This window comes from Silene latifolia, chromosome 6 (assembly GCF_048544455.1).
Source record: "Silene latifolia isolate original U9 population chromosome 6, ASM4854445v1, whole genome shotgun sequence".
NCBI lineage: Eukaryota > Viridiplantae > Streptophyta > Magnoliopsida > Caryophyllales > Caryophyllaceae > Silene > Silene latifolia.
The window spans coordinates 139,531,453-139,547,655 of NC_133531.1; the positions used below are offsets into that span (position 1 = coordinate 139,531,453).

A 16,203-nucleotide genomic window follows, 5' to 3' on the forward strand; every position below is an offset into this window, starting at 1 on the left:
CCCTTCTCTACACTCTAATTATGATTTTGGTTATTCAGTGTTCCTAAATAATGCTTTGTGTTTTACATCATGTGTTAAAGCTATGTGGTGATACATTAAGATAGACGTGTAATTATGACCCTCTAATGAAATCGATTTTGTATCGAGTAAAATCGTATATGCGAAAATCAGCACCCTAAATATATATTTATATTCATGATTTAGTTTGATGGGTCTAAATTTGGATCTAAAATTGTTGGGGATAAGTTTTTCAGAATGTGATCCAACTAAGATTTGTCTAAATCATACCGAGATTTAAATTGATTTCATGGAGTTTCCACTCCTTTATCGTCTTGGATATTCCAACTTTTTTCTTTGTGCACTGTTGTGTTTTGTGTTTTGGGTCTTTCTTTATAAAGACTGTTAATTTTGTTTTTCTTTTTTAGCATAATGTCGCTCACATGCCAATTCCAGTAGTTTGAACATTTAGCTTCACTTATTAAAATACGGAATACGAAAAGTTGCTCATTGTTACAATTTCAAAGTTTTATTGAGTCATTGAGTGCTTGGTTAATTTGACAGCAGTTGTGGCCTTTTTAGTTTAATTTTTCTAATCAAAATTTACAATGTATTGATATAGTTATAATCATATCACTTATATTCACAATTTGATTTTAGAACTAAAACATGAATGAAAACGGATGTGGATCGGAGACATAGTATGTTTAACCTCCAGGTTTCATGACCATTCAAGTTTATAATTTATGGCATGGATGAATTGTTTTTGTTGCAGCTAATGTTAGGACTCATGAGTACTAGTGGGATGAATGCAGAGTCAAAAATAATGCTTAAAATGTGGCTCAGGTAAAAAATTAGGACCATTTGTTATCACCTCCTTTTAATGTTAAAATCACGCGGAAAAATATTTTCATAAAATATACATTTCACCGTATTTACACGTATATTTTGAGAGATATTGAAAAGAGAAGACAAAATATGAGAATGACTTAATTTTGAAATGGTGGGAGGACAAGCTCTTAAGTAAAGGCATTATGTAGCTGACTTTAGATGGATGCTACATTGCTTAATAATTCACATCCTTCTATTATTTGCCGTCCTGAGGTACCTGTTGTACTACACAATTACATGACTTAATGTTGAAATACATGGTAGCTGGCTGCTTGCCCTCTTTATTCTGTAGGTATAGGTCACTTTTAAGGTTGTTAGTATCTATACTTGCCATGATATTGAATGTCGATTTAATTTGTGGTTAGTGAATTTGTCATTGTGGCCTCATGTTAGTCATTACATTTATGTGGCGCTGATACCACCTCAAAATACGACCATTACGTTTTTTAAATCCTCTACGAAGAGGTCGTAATGCAGTGTCACGGCCCAAATTTAGTAACATGTTTAGAGCTAACAGATCATAGATTAGCTGACCCTTTGCTTTATTTTTGATCTTTAATGCTTTAGTGGATTCCATTGTTTAGTGTCAAAGCTATGCGTTGTATGAGATTAAAAAATTAGAGAGCTTGATTGCTGATATTGGCCGCGTTCTGCATGTCATTAATAATGGAGTAAGAAGAATATAGTTTCTTATTGTCAGAATAACTAAAATACAAGAAATTGCCTTTTTAGAATGAACTTTTCATTATCATTGTTACTAACTAACACGGCGGATTTTCTGACATTTATTGTCAGAGACGGTGCTCATGGGATTAATAATTATGTGTGGAATAAGATAAATGTGTAGGAATCACGAATCGGAAATTGAACTGTTGAGGAATGTTACATTTCTGTTATTGACATTATTTGTATTGGAAACATGGACTAAAGTTAAAGAGATTAATACTTTGCATGCATGAACTTCTGGTTTAGATGATTCTGGATAAAAACAGTTTTGTTTATGTAAGATGGTTACATTCCGATTTTCAGTGAAGTGAAAGACTTTTTGTTTCGACTCAAACTTATGATAAAATACAAACAATATGACTTACTAAACTTGATGCGCTTCTTTTTATTGTGAAATAGAGGCCATTTAATTTAAATTCCCGAATCCTGATGCATAGTTCAATATTTTGGTTGATTGAGTTATGTTCAGTAAGCTTCCATTTCAGAATGTCCTCCCACCCAAAAGAAAAATCAACAATGCACTATGAAAACTTGAATTAATCGCAGGTTTGATCGAATCTTTTTCCTCTGTAATTTTTATCTTGATCCCTCAGATTTCATATTAGTTTATGTGCTAATATTTGGACTTCTTCTTACATTGAAGTTAAAAGGAGCTTGAGTTGTTGTCTTTGAAAGGACGAAAACGAGGTTCGGACTTTGGAGATCAGCCTAAGCAATCTCGAAGTTGCAAAAAGTTTCAAATGGTCATCGAGGATGTGAGGGAGAGAATACTTGTGAGTGATTGGCTGCTTGCTCCCTCTTATTCATTTAGACATAAACTCATATGAGGTCGATGTATACATACAATTGACATTATTTCACGTCATTTACCTCTTTTAATAAATGAGCTAATGACTTGATTGTACGCATACAACACTATGTCAAAGAAAGCAACCATTGCTTAATGTTCATAACAAAATCATTACATTCTATCTCCTATAGGAGTGAAGTGTGATTAAGAAGCCTATGAATAGGATCTTGCCTATTACACAATCAGTAGAGGATCCGCTAAAACATCCGTTTTTTATTTGCGTATTTTCCAATTTGGTGCTGAATTTTTTTAAACTAGTATAATTCTTATGTAATAAGGATTTGCAAATTTTCAAAAAGATGAGATAAACTACTTTTTACGGGTCTCTCACCACTTAGAATGTCATTTCTTTGGATTTAAATGTTTGAATTATTATGGTATGATTGATTTCTGTATGGATCAGATATTTGAAGATCAATATGATACTGCAGGGTGGGAGTCAAGGCTGTGAAGGCGTTGCTGAAATTGAAGCATCATATGTAAGAACACAACTTCCAGTATCTCTCTTTATTTCAGTTTTTAGTGGGTTAATGGGTATATAGTTGTCCTTTAACTAACGTGCTGGGGTCATTCAATATTTGATATGAGAGTCTCCTGCTCATTTTTGTAGTTCACAGTGACTGATCAAGCTGAAGTACTCAATCAATGTGCAAGTTTTTGATCTTTGTCGAAACTCAAGAGCTTTGGCTGATCTTTTCCGTAGAGGCAGGGTGCCACCTCAACCCGACAGCCTTCAACTTAAGTTGAGAGCGCGTAAGCAATCCCCTGAAGACTGACATTCTTCATAGATTGTAGGAAAAACCAGGCAAAGCCCTCTGGAGGAAGCTATAGGGCATTGTATAGACTGTTCATGTAAAGAAAAATCAAAATCCAAGTACATAAATATATATAGTCACATACTCACATGACATTATATATTACTCCGTAAATGAATATTCTTCTTCCCCCCGTCAACAAAATGATAACATACTCTTCTTGGTCATCAATTATTTGTGTGAATACGGGTGCCTTTCCGAAATCACAAATTCTATAGAAAGAACATCTTTTGACTCTAGACTATTTCATTGAGATTGAAGATAGCTTGCAACTGTTATGCACCATGTGTTTTACTAATAGAGCTCTTTCGATAACCTTCAGACTTTACATTAGACTTTACATTAATGGTTGCAAAATTGTTCAAAATGAGATTTTCGTAATAATCTAAGTAATTTAAAATTTATATTCGTCAGATTTTATTCCGCATGTGATTTATGAGAAGAATGAATGGAATTTGGGTTATTTTGGTAAATTTGCCTAATAAAACAATTAAATAAGTTTGACATTCGGCAACAACATTATCCCAATGCCTCAACGTCTCCCGCAAATTATCGTCCAACATTTATTTTACAAGTTTATTAGAGAGCTTTTATTTAAATTTTTTAAAATAATCCCGTGAATTTTCACGGGTGTTACACTAGTTAGTTTTTGTAATACCTAAATCAATTTCTGTAAAATTTTAAAAAATCTCCAATTGAAAACCACTCTTTAATGTGACGTAATAAGTTGAGGTAACTGCCATCTCCCCTAAAAGAAAGCAACGACTACCCAGTTACCCTACTCATTCAACTACTAATCTCCCAAATATCCAAATCGTCTTCTTCTCAGGCAGTAATCATCAGTTTCAATTATTTTTTTGTGGTTTTTTCATGTTTGCGATTTCATTGTCTCTCTATCTATCACAACAATGGCGACAAAGGAGAAATTCATCAATCAAGGTTAGTTTTATATACATTTTTTCTTCTATTTTCAATATGCATGAGCTTCATTTGGTGCGATTTGTTTGTTATGCTTGATATTTACCCCCAATTACACTTCAATTTTAATTTTTTACAATAATTTCAGTTTATTCCCAATTATACTAGGACGTATTCTCATTTTGTTGCTCTACTATTAATTGCTTATGTCGTAATGACTAGCAAAACAACACCGGCAGTGCAAACTATTAATAATATGTCTACAAATTTCCTTTTTTTTTTTCGTTTCTAAACGATCAGTTACCAGATTGGTTTTGGGATGAAATTGTAGGAATATGTGATTTTCTTATTTTAAGGAAACGGGTTATGTCTGATGTTTCATTGTTGTAGTGTATTGATTCATCCATAAGTGATCTTTGTAACTTATTTATTTTGATTTCTTAGGTGTACAAAATATTGCAAAGTCAAATTCAGTTATTAACACACCCACTGACGAAAAACTTGAAGAATGCTCGACAAAGGATGTCAATGAAACGATCAATTGTAAAGGTTCTACCCATGTAATTCGCAATAGGATAAAGCAACAATATTGTCTTATACCGTCATCAACATCAACAGATGTAGTGTAAGTTCCTTCATTCACTAAACTCATTTATTTAGGTTTTTTTTTTTTTCTGTATATGACCATTTACGTAAGTGTGCGTGGTAAAATCTCTAGTTTTCAAAGTAAATGAGCTGATAGGCTATCGCATACCTATGCAAAGATAATATTTATACCCTAGCAAAACAAATGAATGTAGTACGTAGGGGTCGAACCACAGAGAGACGGGAGTTGTTAATTAGTTGTTATGGAGTGAATTTTACCTTGAGGTCGGTTATCGTTTGTTGATTGGTTGGTTGGATTATGGAAGAAAACAATAATGATAAAGAAATAATCTAGGGAGGTCGGGTCACACATGCAAATTATGTAAATGCTCAAATTAAACATAGGAGTTGATAAATCGTTAATTGTTTAGGCTTAGAGACACTCACCTTACGATATTAGTGCCAACCATAGACCGGGTCCTAGAGAAACTCTCGTCCATGACTAGATCGTCCTACTACACATGCTTAGTCTAATTCAATTCCGTGCCTCTCGACTTTAGAACGAATGAACAAACTTAATCAATGAATAAGGCCTTTAAACAAAGATTAAACATTAAGGTGCAAACATGTGATAGAAACAATTAGACAATATTATATCAACCTAATTTAACATTTTACAAATACTTTTTATGCATGGCTCCTTCATTCCCTAGACAAAAGAAACTACTCTAACATGGTGAAAATGTAAATTAAACTAATGATAAATGAAAACATAATGAAAATATGAATAAGAAATTACCTTGCAATTGGAAATGGAAATGAAAATGAAAGAACAATCTATATCTATATATCTATATAAAAGAGAGTTTTTTCGAGCGATTCTAGAGCGTCACATCATCAAAAATTAGTTTATGAAAGTTTCATAGATAATATTTTACATATAAAAAATAAAGTGGAGAATCTTTTAATTATTACTATAATAAATATTTCTTATTTTATATTCAAGTGATGTTTCTAATTTTTATACAAGAACTTTTACATTTCATTTGGCAAAAAATGTCGTTACAAAAATTATGAAAATAATATAATTAGATTCGTGCTAAAAAATGCTATCATTAGAGTATAAATTTCATATAATTTGCACATATTAAAGATGATGTATTTCTTAGTATGTTATATGTTCCACATTGAAAAATAATATAGGTGTGTTGAATATACTACATATAAATAATAGAATTATCCCACATCGAAAGATTAACATAAGATGGGTGATCCTATGATTATAAATAAGAGGCATCGCTGGAACTTAGGTATCAACCCAAAATCTTTGGAGTCTCTAAGTATTGTCTTAGAGAGCTCTTAAGAGCTTATATCATACTGTATGATATAAAAAATAAAATGGAATTTTTTTTAATTATTATTATAATATATATTTCCTATATTATATTTAAGTTATGTTTATAATTTTATATAAAACCTTTTACATTTTATTTGACAAAAAAGTATCATACAAAAATTATGAAATTATATAACTAGATTCGTGGTAAAATAAATGATATCATTAAAGTATAGATTTCATATCATTTGCACATATTTTAATTATGATACAAAATAAAAACGTACTAATATCAAATAATTACTATGTCCCTCACTATAATAATAATAATAATAATAATATGCCATAATCTACTCATCAAGCAAACTTTAACGACGAGTTATAGGAATAGAATTTTTAATAGAATTTTTGCAACTTTTAAGACTACTAGTTGGTTGCCCCGCGCGCGTTGCGCGCGGTACCCCAAGATATTAACATCGTGTTTGTTTTACGTTGCTTAATGTAATATTGTAATTATTTTTGATATGATGTAATTAAGTTTTGACCTGTTTACACTATTGAAATGTTTAAGTTAGTTTCGTTGAGTTTAATTGTTCAACATTGGTCGTTGGCTAAGGTTGTACTTGAAAGCGCGAGTTACATTAAAATGTAGCGATTACATTTGGTTATAATATTATTGATTCAGATTTCCCTAAACTCCGACAACTTGTTGTGGCTGCTTGTAGAATTGATTTTGTAGTGCCCCTCCGATTTCAGAGGTACATTTGAACAAACGCTCCGACAATGTTGGCATATGCACTGATTTCTTCGCCATTAGCTTCCAAATTCTGGTCGTAATATTTTTTTGTTGTTGTTCGAATCGATTGCAAACAAGATTACATCCGTAAATATTTCGTATCTAACTTTGTTGGGAACCTGAATATACGATCTGGTTCGATTGTCTGTATACGCTGAGTGTTGATCGCAATGAAACTCTTGTTATATTATTTTGAAGGTTGAATCAATTGCAAACAAAATTATAATCATTCGTAAATAATTTGTATTTAACTTTCTATTATATTGTACTTTGAGAAGTAACGTAAACATCATATCTCCTCCTCCCCATACTAATCGCTCTTTTCCACTTAGCCCTCCTTAATCATCCTCTTCCTTCTCCTTTTCCTCATCCTTCCTAACCCAGTACTTCGTCATACTCTTTATCTCCCTCTTTTCTCTTCAACGCAGTCACATCCTAAACCACCATTTCTTCTTCAACCTCGTAGTCCTCTTTCCCTTTTCCATTTCTCCTTCCATATGTCCTTCTTCCTATATCTACTATGTTCTTTTATCCTTCTCTTATATATCCTCCATTTTCCCTCCTCTTCCTCCTGCTTCTCTCGTATTACTCCTCTCCTTTTTACTCCTCCACGCACATCTTTCCCTTTCTCCTCCCCCTTTCTGTCTCTTTCCCTCTCCTTTTACCATTCACATCCTTCGATTTCCGTCTCTCTACCCCATATTCTTTCCCCTTACTCTTTATGGACACCATCTCTTTCCCTTTCCCCTCATCCGCATTATCCTCCTTCCTCCTACTATTTGTCCTCCTACCCTGTCCTCCCTCTTTTATTATTGTGGCTCCATGCCTTCTCTTGTGTCTCCTCCGTCAATTTTCCTATGCTTCTTCCAAGAAAATGACATTTTGATTAAGATTGTCTCAACTAACTGATACATTAGTGAAAAGAAAACTTGATAGGTTTAATACATTTTTTATATATATTTTAATATCTTCATTTTAATCATTTATCTTCGTATTACTACTCCTACTCCTCTTCATCTTTCCCCTCATTCTACTCGCTCTTCCCTCCCTACCCCTCTCTCTCTCTCTCTCTCTCTCTCTCTCTCTCTCTCTCTCTCTCTCTCTCTCTCTCTCTCTCTCTCTCTCTCTCTCTCTCTCTCTCTCTCTCTCTCTCTCAGTTTATCCTTTTTTTCTTCAACGTTTTTTAGCCTTCAAATACCTTATCTCCTCCTAACGTTTCTACTTATACTATTCGGCATTCTCCTCTTACCCTTCCTATTTCTCCTTCGCCTCTTTCCCCGCGTTCATCTCCCTCGCCATCCTCCTCATCCTTCTATTTCTCTCTCCCTTTTCTCTCCAACATCGTTGCATACTCGCATCCTTAAAGCTCCACCTTTTCATCCTCGGAGTCCTTATCCGTAACTTCCTCCTTCCTTCTCCCATATACCTTCCATGTCCTCATATCTTCTTATATATCCTCCATTTACCCTCTTCACCCACTTGTTCTCATATTGTTATCCCTCCCATTTTTCCTCATACCACACCTCCATATATTCTTGTTTCTCCTCCCTTCCTCTTTTTCTTTCATTTTATTGTTCAAATCCCTCTGTTTCCCTCTCTTTACCTCCTATTTTCCCCTTTTTTTCTCTTTCTTAACCTGCATCCCTTTCCCCATCAGTATTCTCCTCCTTTATCTTATTCTTATACTATTTTTCCTACCCTCCTTAACCTTTCCCCTTTCTCTTTCCCCCATTCCCCACCCAATTCCCCCTATTCTCTTCTTTCCCCCTTTATTTTCCCTTTAACGTTATCGCCTCCTTATCCTATCCTCTTCCCTTTTCTCATCCTCCCTGACTAATGAACACGAAATTCGAAACGCTTGATAAATTTAATTTTTTAAAATAGAGTCCTGTTATAATTTAAAAATTTCTCATTATAATCACTTCTCTTTGTAATACTATTACTCCACCTCTTTTCTCCTCTTACTACAGGCCATTTGCCTCTTAACCCCTCTTCTACCCTTCTTTATCTACCTTTCATTATCCCTCTTTCCTGTCCTCCTCTTTCTCTTTCCATTTTGTCTATGACGTCCTTGCGAGCTTAACCAACTCCTTCTCCCCCTCTCCCTCCTTCATTTTCTCTCATAACACCCCTCCACTTTGTCCTCGAAATATTCATGCTTATCTTTCCCTCCACATCCCTCTTTTCCTTTCCTCTTATAGTTCACATCTGTTGGTTAGCTTAAAATAATGTATGTCTATATAGGCTTTATTATAAAGGGTTACAACACTTAGATCCTCTAATAGCATCAAATTTATTATAAAGGGTTACAATACTTAGATCCTCTAATAGCATCAAATTTATATATTGTGTAACATACACATCATCATTCAACGCTTGAAAGTGTGAATATTGGATCATTTTTTGGTGGTTGGCCTGAAATTGAACAAGAGAAAGTTACAGAAACATACTGGAGAACTGTACAACTCATTTCCAATTTTAGTACCGAAATCAGTGCCATAAGAACAATCATTCAATTGCTTAACTATGAGTCGTATAAACTCACTGAGCTAGACATACAACACCTTTTTAAAGAACCATATGCACCGTATGCAATGCTGTATCGTTCTACACACCTCACAATTTCGCGATAATTAAGCTAAACTTATGATGTTGTAGTTCGCATACATTCACAAAAAGGTATTAGGAAAAAAGAAATCACAATCGAGAGTTAGTAGTAAGTCAGTATGTCACCATATTGTTCATGTACTTCGACTGTTTGCTGTAAAATTGAAAAGGATCAACTCTTCTACCTCAAAGGCCAAGACATCCTATCTGAACAAGAACATGGACAAACCCGCCAGTATTAATACATACACAACATATGACAACATTGGCATATTCTCTCGTGAATTTAGATTCGCTACGATCTTGCTAAAAATGTTTCTTACCTTGCTTTTTTGCTTCTTTACGATCTTGATTGAAAAGAAAGGAAGCACTTTCACATAAATTTTTTACCAAGTATTTTTTTCATCAACGAAAGTAAATAATTCATAGCTGTATCATTCATAGTTGCAATCTCGTGAAATTGCAGTACCAAGATATATAATAACTTTCACCTCTAGCTAAAAAAATTAAACCTACAATCATACAATTATAAAGTATTGACATTACTTATTATCCACCTTCAAGCTCATTAGTCCCCTTACAAATGGTTAAAACATTTAAGACGACTAATTTTATCTACACATCCCATTAATAGCATCAAGCTACACTTATATTCCCTACATGTCGTCTTCTTTCATCATGTCATGCACCTCCTTCCTGTTCCCTAAACCCACTGTCTGAGCTCCCCTCACACCCTCTTTTCCTCTTCCTCGATCCTTCATTCACCTTCTTCTTTGATTAATATGACATCCTCTATTTCCTCCGTTCACTTGTCATTCATTGAGCTCTCCCTTCTAACCATCCCTATTCTCCCCTTCTCCCTCCTCATTTCCTCATCTCATTGGTAGCCCACTGGTTATACACTAACCTCCCCTCACACCTTTCCATCCTCTCCCTCCCTTTTCTTTTGTCAAATGTCATCCTCTCTTTCTTGAGCTCACCTGTTATTCATTGAGCTAGCTTCTCCTTGTAACTCCTCTCCCTTCTCACTTCATCTCCCTCTCCCTTCCTTCTCACTCTCCATCCTCCTTCAACAACATGACATGTCCACCTTCGTCTTCCCTTAGCCCAGTGGTAACGGTTATACACACACTTAGCTAAGTCTTTTTGTTCTCACGCCAAACTCCTCCTTCTCTTTCCCGTCTTTCCCATTTTCGTACTTCACATGTCCCTCTCGCTCCCTCGTCCTCCTCCTCATCCTCTGGCCCCCCCTATATCTCCTTCCCTCCCTACCTCCCCTTATCCCTCCTCCTTCAACAACGTGTCATGCCCCCTCCCCCCTTTAATGAACGCTCGATTAAACGTAAGCTTCTATTATACGGAAGTATTTTACAGGAAATAAAATTGCATTGTCAAAGTAGCAGGTTGTCTCTACATCTCTATATCACTATCTATATATTAGTGCAAGCATGAGGTAAGTTTGGTCCATCACCACCCTGAATAAAGTTAATGAGTAAGTACCTACAAAAATAGCTTAACAATTAATAGTAAACTAAGGGCCAATTTAGACTATAAGAGGATACAACCCAAATAACTAATTAATCGTTCAGATATTCTTGGTACTACTTCAATAGCCCGATGAAATCTCGGAACAACACTACCATGATAAAGCGATAAGCGTAAACTGAAATGATATTGATTAGAAGTAAGTCGAGTAACATTGAGATTCTTAAGTGCCTTCACAATATACCAACTTTTCTTAAGAACATATCAAAAAGATTTTAAAAGTCAATTTATACGAACCATTAAGTTCTACTATTCCATACTGCACGTCAGGGGTATTTTGATTATTATTGACGACCAAGTATAAGGGATGTAGGAAATGCAAACTAAACCTATTGTACCATTGGATCACAAATGAATTTCCGCTACCTATGATAAACGTATTCAGGGATTAAAAAGTTTCACCAATGTAACCATGTTGGTATTTGGTCTTACAGTAACACATAATTTTATGCTTCTGAATTCTGACATTGTCAAAATAAGCATAAAGCCTGAATTCTGACATTGTCAAAATAAGCATAAAGCCATTTAGACAGTTACGATGATGAATAAACATGGCTCTTTACACTTTTTGGGGGGTAAAGCGGCCCTACTAAAGCATAACAATTTGTATGAAAGTGATTCAGATTTTTGCCTGAACATTACACAGTTTTGTCTACAATGAACTCTCGTTATTTGATGAAACAAATCAATTTGCAAGCCCACTTCATCACCATCTCAGATATCGATATGATTGTTTTTTGCAAATCCTGTGCTTCTTTCCTCTTATCATTGCTTCACAAACTCCATACCCAAAACCTCCAATAAAACCGACAAAAACTACCTCTGCAAATGGCTTCCTTCAACTAAGGTTCATTTACTTCTCACTTCTTCAACTGGTCTAAAAACCCCTCACACCCCATTTTACTCCCAAACCTCCTATTCCTAACCTGGTCTATCTCCCAAACCCCTATTTTTCGTTCCTCTATTCTCCTCAACTCTCTAGAAACAACCAATCCACATACGACGCAAGTGTATTTTAGAAAGTAGCCTAAAATAAATATTTACCCTATAGCACAATCTATAAATGAAAAATGAAGAAAATAAATGCAGAGACAAAACTATAAAGTAACAACCTCTAATTTCCTCAAGATCATATTGCATAATCATTTTATTAGCTCCAATCATCTTATAAACTTCTTTGCCAAAATCATAAACCTAATAAAAAAAGTCCCACTATACATCAATGTATCCAATGTTCTCAATAATTCCCTTGGCTTACACCACATTTTTCGGATCCCTTGACAACTTCACCTCCTCCACTTCCTACCATTTCTTCTACACTATCACCAACACTATGATTTTCCTTTCACTACTTTCCTAACAATCTTCTGGAGTTCACTTCCCTTATCTCTCCTTCCTCTTCCAATTCTGCTATCCCTACCCAGTGGTGAAACCCGTCACCGCTATGTTCCATAAGTAAGTAGGTTTTATACTAACCTGGAAATTAAATTTCTCAACTAAATTCAGTAATTGATAAGATGGCCAGTCAATTCAATCACCTAAAAACACATTTCCTCAATCTCCTCATCAGCCTTTTCAAAAAATAACAAAATGCGTGAAACACATGAAAGTTGAGCAGCAAAATATTATCATACCTGAAATATCTGAACCTGAAATTAGAATTACTTAGAAATTGTTGTTAAAAGGCAGTAGGGTTTACAGCAGTACCATCTGGATCAACTCTTAGGTCATCAATTTGTGACGAACTGCAACAACAACAACCCCGCATTTCAATAAATAATAAACTCCTTGCATACCAATATTACAATAAATAAGCGATAAATTCCTACAATAATCTTTATATCCAGGGCCTTTCGTGAGACCCCCGTAAAACTGATCAGGTTCACAAGCTGGACCTCCCTCAATTCAGCCTGTAGTGTCAAACTTCGTTGGGTTTCCACGGTTTGTGGAGCCCAGACAGCATCAAGATTAATGACAAAGGGGAAGTAGATCAAAAAGAGAGAATGGGAACCCAAAACCTAACCTCATAACCAATTTTGACATAATCACGAACTTAATTTTCAAACCAAATATAAGAAATGAAATTCTTTACCACATTGTATTGTAAAACTGTAAATAATACCCAAGTTACATAAACAATTTTAAATGTTAATTTTTTCTTCAGGTTTTAATTTAATTTCGTTCATTTTGGTGTGATTATATAAATTGTAACCAAGTCCCGAGTCACCATTTTCTTTCTCTTCTCAAGGTTTCTCTTTAAGGGTGTCTTCCATCTGAATCTCTCTTTTCCGTTTGATCCGAGATACCTCAGTGTTAATCCGCCATGGATGAAGAGTATTACTAAATAAATTTGACAAAGGGACATGTGGTAAGGCAGTAAAGAGAGTTCCTGGAAGTGACACACATATTGTAACACCCGCAAATTTCCCATTTTGACATTTAAAATTTATTAAACCATTTGAATTACTTTATTAAATATTTTTGAATTATTCAATTTAATTAATTTTATGTCAAACACGATTTTTATAAAAGTAATATATAAAAGCTCATTTATATAAAAATACGTATTATTAAATTATATTTTTGAGGCATAATTTATATAATAATATTTGTATACGTATTTTTGGTCGGATAATAATAGTGACAGCAATAATAATAATCTTCGTCTTAATTTCCGTCTAACATTAGACTGTCACATTTCATTTTGTGCCTACCTTAATCCGGACCAACCAAAAACCAACAACACATTCACCTACCTACACTCTACCTTTAAATATATTTATATATTATTATTATTATTATTATTATTATTATTATTATTATTATTATTATTATTTTTATTATTATTTATATATATTATTGTTAGTAGATATTTGGTGGATGTTGTTGTCTTTACCCGAAAGTCCTCAACCCCACACCCTGCTTCTTCTTTTCGCCTACTTCTTCTTTATTTCATAACAAGCAGCAACCTCAAAGAATAGAAGAACACCATACTTAAACCCATTTCCGTCTACTTAAAATCCGAATCTCTCCTCCGTTTCTCAACCAAACCCCATGATTTTTATACCATTAGCTTCCCCTCCTCATTCTCCTTCTTTCTATGTAAAAAAGAGCCAAACTTTCGTCTGTTTCATTTCGTCCGTCTTTCAAGGGATGCGGTTTTTGAGCATTTCTGTGCCATTTTTGGGTTTGAGATCATCCTAGGGCGATTCCTTGGACTTTAAGAGATCAAAAACAGGTAACGGTGATAGGTTACTCGACAAATGTCGAAATCTCTTGTTTTATGTCGTTTTGTATGCTAAGCTCGTATGTTTAAACTTCAGTTACGGTAAAGTCTCATGCTTTTCGAGGTTTAGCTTCTTTTGTCTGAAAATGGCGTCTTAGCCGGGTAATAGTTCAACTCATTTGTATTATGTCTGTCGTCTTAAAACAACTCGTCTTTGGGACTGCTTTAGACGTGAAAAAATAGAGGGATTGGGTGACTGTTTGAACTGGAATTTTGGCGGGGTGTGAATAGTGGTTGCGGGTGGTCTGTTATGGTCTGGGTTGAGTCCATTGTAATGGTTTTAGCTGCGTATTTCTGTCTCAAATGGCGGGTTAGACGGCGGGTTTTCCTGTATTTTCGAGCAACCTTTGTTAGAACGGGTATGGTGAGGTGATTCATGTTTAGTCGTGCTTATTCTCGTTTCAACTTTGTTTTAATCCCGTCTTATGGTCTACCTATCTCGTGGTTTGGGCAAGTGTCGGTGCGGATGGTTGGACTGTTTCATAGGTGTTGGGCTCGGTGGTGGACTGGTCGTGGACTGGTGGTTTGTGGGGGTGGTCACGGGTCAGTGGATTTAGCTACACCCTTTGGTTCCCTCCTCCCTTTGTGTATGTTTAGTGTGTTTTGGTTGTTGGGCCTGCACACATATCTTGGGTCAATTGGGCCACAATTATATTATGGGAACTTTTGGGTGCCAACTTTGCTTCGTTTGAATAATTAAATAACCGTCTCGTATTTCATATAACGTAAATCATTAATATTGCTCCTTCACATATTCTTTTGTTGGATCCCTTATAATTCAATTATGGGTTTGCTATGTTCTATTTGTTGGGTTTAATATGCCTTGTATGATGGACTAATTTATTGGGCTTCTTATAGGTTATTTGTCGGACCCATAAACGAGTCACTTGATTTGGTCACATTCTATAACGTAAATTATTCATTATCGCTTATTATATTTTATTTAACCGGCATGTTAAATTATAAAATGGAATATTCATTAATATAATACGAGTATGAGATATTTATTATAAGTACTTGTAAGAGTCACATTCTTGATAATGCCTTGTATTGTTCTGTTGTGAGAGCCTTGGTCCTATCGGATACTAGGGGTGAGCTATAAGCCCTCTAGTTGCGATATGATCGTCGGGATTGATGTTCCCATCCGTACTCATGGTGAGATGCAAGCCATGAGTATGAATGTGACATTAAAGATCCCGTGTCATATGATGTTTGCATGATCATTCTTACTCTTATTGTGACTCAAGTGTGACGTTTACATTGTGTGACGACTTGACTTTCCTTTTTACCCCTTTCAGACCTTTGGTTACGAGTGTGTGCCATGTTTCCGGATTGGGTTATCTTTCCTCTTTCGGACCTTTGGTTACGAGTGTGTGCCATGTTTCCGGATTAGGATATCCTTCCGCCTTTCTTTGGACCTTTGGTTACGAGTGTGTGCCATGTTTCCGATTAGAGGTTACTCGACCTTTGGTTACGAGTGTGTGCCATGTTTCGAGTCTTGGATACGATTGGTATATCGTATGTCGAATCGGGTGACGTCCATCCCGAGAGTGCGGATCCGGTTTAGACTAGGACCGTATTATGATCGTCGTCCTACCAGGAGGTTGGAGTCTAGGATGTAGTCTTGTGTGTGGTATCTCGGACATGCTTTAAAGGTAGCCTCTGAGTCGGATACTCCGTCTACACTTTGTGTCGGTCTTACACTTGTTGAGTCGGTCAATATGAGTTGGTTGACTTGGTTGCTCCATGCCCTTGATTGCATATTTATTCTAATATCTCATGCCTATTTCATTAAGAAAGTATTATGCCTATCTCATCATGATTATCAATTGTATCCCTTGTTCTTTATTG

General features: G+C 35.1%; 2 protein-coding genes and 1 long non-coding RNA gene across 4 annotated transcripts in view; 2 read left to right on the forward strand and 1 right to left on the reverse strand.

The window, feature by feature from the left end:
* The window catches only part of LOC141587410 (uncharacterized), a 66,534-nt gene that overhangs the window by 40,069 nt on the left and 10,262 nt on the right, over nucleotides 1-16,203 (reverse strand). Inside the window, exons 7-8 of one of the 2 annotated variants that reach the window (XM_074408896.1) lie at nucleotides 12,701-12,811; nucleotides 12,428-12,542 (exon numbers count right to left, since the gene is read on the reverse strand). The gene's annotated coding sequence lies outside the window, so the exon portion shown is untranslated. Of the gene's footprint in view, nucleotides 1-12,427; nucleotides 12,605-12,700; nucleotides 12,812-16,203 lie in introns of both variants that reach the window. The other variant, XM_074408895.1, reaches the window with a different exon arrangement.
* On the forward strand, nucleotides 1,042-3,588 carry LOC141585814 (uncharacterized). The gene is made up of 4 exons (XR_012519432.1): nucleotides 1,042-2,160; nucleotides 2,258-2,387; nucleotides 2,868-2,943; nucleotides 3,082-3,588. It is a non-coding gene; the product is annotated as an uncharacterized LOC141585814 (long non-coding RNA).
* Nucleotides 4,118-16,203, forward strand: part of LOC141588812 (uncharacterized) — a 111,079-nt gene continuing 98,993 nt past the window's right edge. The window contains exons 1-2 of the mRNA XM_074410236.1: nucleotides 4,118-4,218; nucleotides 4,642-4,822. Of these exons, the coding sequence (XP_074266337.1) occupies nucleotides 4,188-4,218; nucleotides 4,642-4,822 (212 nt within the window). The 5' untranslated portion in view covers nucleotides 4,118-4,187. The remainder of the gene's footprint in view (nucleotides 4,219-4,641; nucleotides 4,823-16,203) is intronic.